The 9,716-nt window shown below is 39.4% G+C and overlaps 1 protein-coding gene across 3 annotated transcripts in view; it reads left to right on the plus strand.

The window, feature by feature from the left end:
• The window catches only part of LOC110291812 (contactin-associated protein like 5-2), a 684,470-nt gene that overhangs the window by 265,802 nt on the left and 408,952 nt on the right, over window positions 1-9,716 (plus strand). For 2 of the 3 annotated variants that reach the window (XM_029482787.1, XM_029482783.1), the window contains exon 4: window positions 1,218-1,365. In XM_029482787.1, coding sequence (XP_029338647.1) covers window positions 1,218-1,365 — 148 coding nt within the window. The remainder of the gene's footprint in view (window positions 1-1,217; window positions 1,366-9,716) is intronic. The other variant, XM_029482788.1, reaches the window with a different exon arrangement.

Raw genomic sequence — 9,716 nt, forward strand, 5'->3', positions numbered from 1 at the left:
GTCCTGGAACTCACTTTGTAGACCAGGCTGGCCTCGAACTCAGAAATCTGCCTGCCTCTGCCTCCCGAGTGCTGGGATTAAAGGCGTGCGCCACCAGGAAAAGTTCTGTTCCTCTGACTCTTACAGTCTTTCCTCTATCTCTGCCATATTGGTCCCTGAGCCTTAAGTGCTAGAGTCCTGTTGAGGATGTATGTATCAGGTGGCACAGGGCATTCTACAGTTACTTGTTCTCTACATTTTCATCAGTTGTGGTTTTCTGTGATAGATTCTTTGTTTCAAAAAATTGTTTTCTTGATGAGTGGTGAGGACTTCACTTATCTGTGCATATAAGCAGAAATATTTAGAATGGAGTTAGAGGTTATGCTGATGTAGTAAAGTGGAGGTTTTATGTTCTCTTCCAAGGTCCTTGACCACACTAGACCTGGGTAGTGAGTGAAGTTAAGTTTAAATATTCTTAACCACAGAGCCATCTTTTCAGACCATGTGTGACTTTTGAAAACAATCATCAATCACAAATGAACAGAAAAATTAACTACACATATAGCTATAATGAGATGATTCATTTTTGTAAAACCTGATGATCCATCAGAGATTGGGAACTACAAAAATCAGGATGGGCCTTGGATTAGGACAGGCTTGGAGCTGAACTTCAGGCTAATTTCAAAGTACTAAGTGATTGAATGGTTTAAAGATAGATTTCCTTATAGCTTTCCCATCCTGCCCAAAATTTTTCTTTTAATTTTTAAAATGGTGGTGATGATGTTTTTGTATTTTGTGTTATAACTGGCCTCAAATAACATTTACAATAATTTCAGTAAAACACCTTTCCTTCCAGGAGGAGGTTGTCAGGTATCTTACAGTTCACATGAGTATAAACTTGAGGGAAACTGGAACATCATGATGTTATTAACTTTTAAATCTTCAGGTGTCATACCCTCCAGATTCCTTTATTCATAAAATTCAGCTAGGTCTGATGGTAGGCAGAGGCACATCCAAAAGAATAGTATTTGGTGCCTATGAAAAATTGTAATGCCTGGGACAGGGCCATCACTATATTAGAATAATGTTAGAGGAATTAGGGCCTTTGTTTTATTTTGTTTTGTTTTGTTGTTATTGTTGACATTCCCCCAAAGCCTCAGTGGATAAGCATGCATACTTCTTTTTCTATGGCTTGGTACTGGTACTGCATAACTCACTGGATTTCTTTTTGTCTTTAGAAGTTTACAGGAAACATGAATGCTAACAGTGTAGTTCACCACAAGCTGCTGCACTCTGTGAGAGCCCGCTTTGTTCGCTTTGTGCCCTTGGAATGGAATCCAAATGGAAAGATTGGCATGAGAGTGGAGGTCTATGGATGCTCCTACAGTAAGTACTCACATGGATCAAGTCACACAACATAAGATGGCTATGTAATATCAGATTATTTATATTAAAAATTAAAATGTGTGTCTGTTTGCTTTTGTGTGAGTTTGTGTATATGTGCACATGTGTAAGTGAAAAAAGTGGCTAAGCAAAAACCTCCAATATTTCCCAAGAGCGTCACATCATTTGACCTAGAACTTTTCGCTTGGTCAGAAATATCCAGCTGAGCCTTTACTAGCTGAGCAGTGACCCACAAAGATTTTGAAAACTCCATTTCCAGAACAGTGGTTGTCCACCTTCTTAATGCTGTAATCCTTTAATACAGTTCCTCGTGGTGTGGTGACCTCCAACCATAAAATCATTTTGTCACTATTTCATAACTCTAATTCTGCTACCACTATTAATAAGAATGTCAATATGTAATATGTAGGGTATCTTATATGTGATGTCTATGAAAGGATCATTTGACCTCCAAAACGGTCATGACCATAGGTTGAGAAATCACTGTGCTAGAAATGAGTCAATCAAGAAGGCAGCTATTTTAATTTTCTCTTGAAGGCATAATGATGAACATGAATACTGTGTCATTGAATTGATTTTCTTCCTTAATTCAGTGGCATTCACCTGCTGAGTTTATTATATCCAGTGTCACTTAAGGAGTAAATACACTTAGTCAACACACTTTAAAAATCATTAGTTATATTAGCTCAGTTTCCTATTTCTGAGATAAAGTACCTTGAAAAGCATTTTTAGAGAGAAAGATGTTAATTATTTCAGCTCACAATCTCAGGTTACAGTCCATCATTGCCAGGCAATCAAGGTGGCAAAAAGCAGAGGAGGCTAGTCACATCCCATCGACAGCTAAGAGCAAAGTATGATGAAAACATGCTCACATGGCTCCTGTCCATCCATCATACAATGCTTAGGCAGTGGTAACACTCCGAGTGGGCATGTCTTCCTACTATTCGAGGTAATTCTCTCATCGTCATGACCACAAGCCAACTTAGTCTAGAGAATCACTTACTGACATTACCTTCATGGAACATTCCTTGTGTTCATGCTGGCAAATAAACTTATTAGAACAGTTCAGTGAATTACTACTACTTTGGGTCACAGAGGGACTCAAATGTGCCTACTTCTGTTCTACAAAGCCAGCATAAAATAGTACTTGCCTCAGAAGCATTAAACATACTTCATAAAAGTGCATTTGCTTTCTTGTTGTCCTACACACTATTAAGAACTCTGAGAATGAAAACACAAAACTCTCAAGCATTAATGGCTCCTTGGGCAAATTCTTGGCTACAATGGATATGTCTGAGAAGTAAAGTTTAAGGGGAGGAGATTGACTGTGGAACCAACTGCCTTTATCATGGACAAACACTTTTAGAAAGAGTATGGTCTATGAAGGAAGCATTGACAGCCTATCAAGAAAGCATTTTTGTCACCTGTAAGTTCAAGGAGGCCTGTAATTCCCCCTGTACCTCACCGATCTATGAGGACCCTTTGTCACTGCTGGGAGGCTTCTGTGGCTCTCATTGGCAATGTTCGCTTACTTCTATGTTAAGAAACTTTCAGGATGTTAAACACTGAAGAAAGATTATTTGTTCTTTATAACTCCATCTCTTTTGGCCTAATAATTTCAAGTAGTGTGTGTGTGTGTGTGTGTGTGTGTGTGTCAGCCTCTGTTTTCTCATGCAATCATATGGGTTCTGAGGATTGAGCTCTGGTCATCAAGCATGGCAGCAAGGACATTTACCCACTGAGGACTCATTTGCTAACCCTGGTTTAGGATTTTTACTAGTTTTTCAATGTCTCCACCTTTAGTTTTTCCCAAGAATGATATTGATCATTATTTCTTGTACCTTTTATGCCAAGCCCATAGGATCATGATTTTAGTTAGATCACAGCTGTTACTTTATGTGTGTACATGTATGTGTGTATACTGGTATATACAGCATTGCCTGTAGGTGACAAGTATGAAGAGGACAGTGGTCAACTTCAACTATTCTCAAACAGGTACTGCCTACCTTGCCATTGTGAGACAAAGCCTGATGCTGGACTGTGGCTTGAAAAATGGACCAGGCCAGCTAACTGGCCAGTTACCCCAGAGATCTTCCTGATTCTCCCTTCCTAGTGCTGGACTTAAAGCACATACTGCACTTAGCTTATTTACACAGAATCTGGGGATCAAAATAATGCCCTGATGTTTGAAGGGCAAACACTCAAAAATAAGTAGAATGATTATAGAAGAAGGTTTCAACTTCATCCTCTACTCTTACATATTTAAGCTGGCACATGCATGCACATGCACCCATACAAACACACACACACACACACACACACACACACACACACAGACAGACAGACAGATAGACAGACAGACAGACAGACAGACAGAGAAAGCAAGACAGAGAGACAGAGAGTCTTTGAACTCAGTGTATTCATCTTCAATCTTAGCACTCATGAGATAAATAAGCAGGAGGGTTGATATACTGAGGAATCAGGATAAATTGAAAGGGGGATGAGGAGTCTGAAATTTTCAAACAATTAATAAAAATAATATTTAGAGGAAAGCAACCCATCTTTTCCCCCCTTTTCAGCTCCCTTTTCTCTCAGGGCTTAGCTTCAGGTCTGTTAATTTTTCTGTGTATGGCTGATGGCTGCTATAATCATCAGATCCACTAACTGTGAAGAACCTTTACATATTTATCAGTTCTAAAACTCTCTATCAGCCTGGTTTATGGAAATATTAATACACAATTCCTTACATTTTGCTTCCATAAAATTCTTCTAAATATATCCAGCTTAATATAGGTGAAAAAAAATCTTGTCTCCCCACAGCCTGCAGGTCTTCTTCTCAAAATTCATTCTGTCTCAGTCATAGGCGTCTACCTTGCCTATTTGTGTAGGACACTGAAAGGGAGTTTAGTACCTTTCTTCCTTTTAAGGCCATGTCTAGTAATCCACCCACAATTCAAAGTGTCTCTACAAGTTCTTTTCTCTAGAGATGTATATGACTATGAATGGCAGCCTGGTTTCTGGTTGAGCTAAAATAGATCCATCCCATAATCAGCCACCAAACCCAGACACTATTGCATATGCCAGCAAGATTTTGCTGAACGGACCCTGATATAGCTGTCTCCTGTGAGGCTATATCAGTGCCAGGCAAATACAGAAGTGGATGCTCCTATGATCATCAATAGGATCAAACACAGGGCCCCCAATGGAGGAGCTAGAGAAAGTACCCAAGGAGCTGAAGGGGTCTGCAACCCTATAGGTGGAACAACAATATGAACTAACCAGTACCCCCAGAGCTCATGTCTCTAACTGCATATGTAGCAGAAGATGACCTATTCGGCCATCATTGGGAAGAGAGGCCCCTAGGTACTTGCAAACTTTATATGCCCCAGTACAGGGGAACGCCAGGGCCAAGAAGTGGGAGTGGGTGGGTAGGGGAGCAGGGCAGGGGGAGGGTATAGGGAATTTTCGGGGTAGCATTTAAAATGTAAATAAAGAAAAAATCTAATAAAATTAAAAAAAAAAAAGATTGGAAACCCCGGCGACCCTGAAGGATGGACGATAGGTGTTTTACCATGCTCCTGGACACCAGACTCCTGGACGATGTCACAGCTCTTCATAGGTTTATGGCCATCAGTCATGTAAGGGTAATATCCCAACCCCCTCCAAAGGTAGACGACTTGACCTTTGGTCACATAGCCTCAAGACAGATCTCCATTTTAATGACGAACCTAAAGAACTGGAGGTTTACCCAATTAAACTTTCCTTCCTAGATACTCCTCCCTGCAAAAGGTATTTATCCTCAGGCCTGCCCTGAGAAAGTGGGGTGCTGTTTTACTCATCACCACTCTCTGACATGATAATAAATACCTTAAAACCATGGACTGTCTCTTTTCATCGGGATCTGCCTTGGGGAGCAATGGAACAGGCCTTTCCCTAAAGAGCCAGATGTCTAATCTCTTGCAGAAGTCCTCTCAGTGCTCCCAACCAAGACCTCCTCCAAGCCAAACCACTCCTGAACAAACCAAGGACTCTCTCCTCCCCTCAGGACCCAGCCGGAGTTTTCTCTTTTCCCCTTCAGCCCTGGGCTAGATCCAGCCTGCGCTTGGGGGGAGGGGGGGATGGGGAGGGGGGGACTCCATTCTCAACTCTTCTGAGGTTTCCAGCAACACCTGGGTGCTCAAGAGCCTGAGAACCAGACAGTCCCAGCTTCCCTGCAGGCCCGTGAACCCCTGAGCCAGCTCCAGCAGTTGCTGGGGACATCAGACTGTGCTCCCCCATCTCTGGAGCCGTGTCTAGCATAGTCAAACTTTTCCCTCCTCATCTCTCTGATTATGGTTTCTCCCATCTCTATTTTTCTCTCCTCCTCCGGCCCCCAATTTTATCTTTCTTTCCTGTGCTCTGGCTGGACAGATCTCTTTGTTCCTTTACTATGCCAAAACTTCATTACCCTTGGATCTGTGCCAGTCTTTAGACAAATATGTCCCCTAGATATTTGTCAATGTGATTGTCAATGTAATCTGTGACAGTGACATTCTCAAAGGTGTGCATTCTAAATGCCCCTTAAAATCACCTATGCTACTTCCAGTATTCATGGTATTAATGTATAATGCCCGAGTATGACTTCATTTACTATATAATGCCACAAGCCATAACTATTGGTTTATGCTAAGTTGATAGCTATCTTCTTCTCTAGTTTCCTGCACTATCAGGTAAGTTCACGATTAAGTGCCTGCTTTTAAAACTGCTTGTTAGTAGGTAGAGACATATTTTGGGCCAGTCTCATTGTCTAAGCTTAGCCAAGATGGTTTTATAGAATTAATAATATTAAAAATATTAAGTTTTCATTAATAAAGGCATTTCAGTATTTTAAGGGTATTACTTTTGTTTCTGTGTGCTCATAAATCTTAAATTTTTCCACAGTATATTGATAAAAATTGGTGGAAATTTATCACTTTAGGAAGTACCTCAGTTGGTAGACTGCATGCTTAGCTATGAGTTTCTTTCCCAGAACCTCCTTTACCTAGCCTGTTGGCTTAGTCCTGAGGTCCCAACTAAATGAAATAGGTCCAAGACTTTGAGAGGATCACATTCATTCTCAATTACTTAGCATATTGTTCTAAAGTATCTAAAGAATGAGCCACGGCAGTCATACTTTTCTTAGAATGAGTGACCTTATTAAGTATATAACAAACTAAAGTAAATGAATAAATACATGAAAACAATTTTGTTTCCCCACAGCAGTTCTACTCCACACCATTCATTCTGTCTCAGTCCTAGGCCCCTATACCCTGCCTATTGGTATATAATACTGCAAAGGAGTTGAGCACTTTTCTTCATTCTAAGGCCTTGTCTCATGACCCACAGGACTTAGATACATGTGCACATAGCAAACACCATCACATTTTCTCACACAGAGTTTTTTTTTTTTTTTTTTTTTTGACTGAAATTGACTGGAGAAGCCTTCTTGAAGCTGGAGTTCCTAATAGAAAGTGGCCCTCGACTAACCAACTCTTAGCTTTGGTGAGGATTCCGAGAAAATCAGGAAATAGTAATAAAGGAGATAACATCATCTGCCCCTCTTTCTATCCTTCATCTATTTTTCTATAATTTGTCATATTTTCTATAATTTTTATGTTTCATATTTAACTTATAACCTATCCATATATTTTAAATTAATTATTTTATTTATATTTCAAATGTTAACCCCCTATTGGTCCTCTTTCCAAGAGTGCTTCACCTTTAAGAGAGTGTTGCTTAATGGTGGAGTACTCCCCCCACCCTGTGCTGTTAAGAGAGTGTTCCCCAACCAACCCATTCACCTCTATCATCCCCCTTCTCTGGGGCACCAAGCCTTCATAGGACCAAGTGAACCCCTTACCACTGAGGCTAGACAAGGCAGTCCGCTCTTACATATGCAGCATAAGCCATGGATCAGGTGATGTATGCTCTTTGGTTGGTGTGTTAGTCCCTCTGAGCTCTGAGGGGATTAGTTGACACTGATTTTTTTCCTATGGAGTTACAATCCCCTTCAGCTCCTTCAGTCATTTTCTTAACTTTTTCAATGGGATCCCCAGGTTCAGTCCAATCATTGGCTATAAGCATCTGCATCTGTTTTAGTCAGATGCTGGAAGAACCTCTCAGAGGACAGCCTTTATAGGCTACTGTCTGCAAATACATTGTGGCATCAGCAATAGTGTTGTGGTTTGGTGTCTAGGCCTGGTATGGATGCCAAGGTGGGGTGGTCTCTGGGTGATCTTTCCCTCAGTGTCTGCTCATTTTTTTTTGTCCCTTCATTTCTTTTATACCCAAACAATTTTGGATTAATTTTATTTGAAATGGGTGGGTGACTCCATCTCTCAATTGGAGGCCATGTCTATCTACTGAAGATGGTCTTTTCAGGTTCTATCATCCCACTGTTGGACATTCCTGTTATTGTCATTTGCACTGGGTCCTGGGAGCCTCCCACATCCCTGATGTCTGGGTTATTCTAGTTGTTTTCCCCATTCCCCACTCCATGCTGATGCATATTTCTATTCATACTCCTGACACTCTGGGCTTCTCTCTTGTCTCTTCCTATATGTGATCCTGTCCCCCCTTTCCTCTTCTCCCTTCCTCTGCCTCCTGTGATTATTTTGTTCCCTTTTTAAGTGTGATTTAAGCATCCACACTTGGCTTTCCTTTCTGTTAAGCTTCAAATGGTCTGTAGGTTGTACCATGGGTGTTCTGAACATTTTTATTAATATCCACTTATCAGTGAGTACATACCATGTATGTCCTTTTGGGTGTGGGTTACCTCATTTAGGATCATTTTTTTTCTAGTTCCATCCATTTTCTTGCAAAAATCCATGATGTCTTAGCTTTTAATAGCTGAGTAGTATTTCATTGTATAAATGTGCCATATTTTCTGGTTTGATTCTTCTATTAAGGGATATCTGGATTGTTTCCAGCTTCTGGCTATCATAAATAAGGCTGCTATGAACATAGTGGCACACATGTCCTTGAGATATGGTCAAGCATCTTTTGGGTATATGCTCAAGAGTGGAATATCTGGGTCTTCATGTAGAATTATTTCCAATTTTCTGAGGTACTCAAAGTTCTAACTAGAGCAATTAGACAACAAATAGATGTCAAAGGGAAACAAATTGGATAGGAAGAAATAAAAGTATCACTATTTGCAGATGATATGGTAGTATATATATAAAAAACCCAAAATTTCTACAGACATCCTATAGTTGATAAACAATGTCAGCAGAGTAAAAACAAATCAGTACCTTTCCTCTACACAAAGAATAAATGGTCTAAGAAAGAAATTAGGGAAATAACACCCTTCACAACAGTCATAAATAATATAAAATATCTAGGTGTAATGCTAACCAAGCATGTGAAAGACATGTATTATAAGAACTTCAGATTCCTGAAGAAAGAAATCAAACAAGATTTGATTTATTCTTCAATGGAAAGATCACTAATGCTCATGGATCAATAGAATTAACATAGTAAAAATGGTCATCTTAGCAAAAGCAAAATGCAATCCCCATCAAAAATTTCAACTCAATTCTTCAAAGAGATACAAAGAGTAATTCTCAACTTCATATTGAGTAACAAAAAACCAAGGATAGTGAAAATAATTCTCAAGAATAAATGAAATTCTTGGAAAATCACTATCCCTGATGTCAAGCTGTACTACAGAAGAATAGAATAATGATACAAATCAAATGGTATTTGTAGATAGAAAGACAAGTCAGTCAATGGAATAAAAGTGAAGATGCAGAAATAAGCCCACACACCTATAGACACTTGATCTTTGACATAGAAGCTAAAACCATTCAGTGGGTGAAAAAAGCATATTCAACAAATGGTGCTGGTCTAACTGGTAGCCTGCTTATAAAAGAATACTAATTGATTAATTTTTATCTCCTTGTACAAAGCTAAAATCCAAGTGAATCAAGGATCTCAACCTAAAACCAGATACAGTGAATCAGATAGAAGAGAAAGTGGGAAATAACCTCAAACACATTGGCACAGAGGAAAGTTTCCTGAAGAGAACACCAGTGGTTCAGGTTCTAATATCAACAATTGACAAATGGGACCTCAGGAAACTGAAAAGCTTCTGTAAGTCAAAGGGCACTGTCAGTAGGACAAAATGGCAACCTACAGTTTAGGAAAAGAACTTTACAAACCTTCTATCCAATATAGGGCTAATATCCAAAATATTCTAAGAACTCAAGAAGTTAGACTCTAGAAAACCAAATAACCCAAGTAAAAAAATAGTGTATATAGCTAAAGAGAGAATTCTTTTTTTTTTTTTGATTTTTAATATTTTTATTACATAT

Source organism: Mus caroli, chromosome 1 (genome assembly GCF_900094665.2).
Source record: "Mus caroli chromosome 1, CAROLI_EIJ_v1.1, whole genome shotgun sequence".
Classification (NCBI taxonomy): Eukaryota; Metazoa; Chordata; class Mammalia; order Rodentia; family Muridae; genus Mus; species Mus caroli.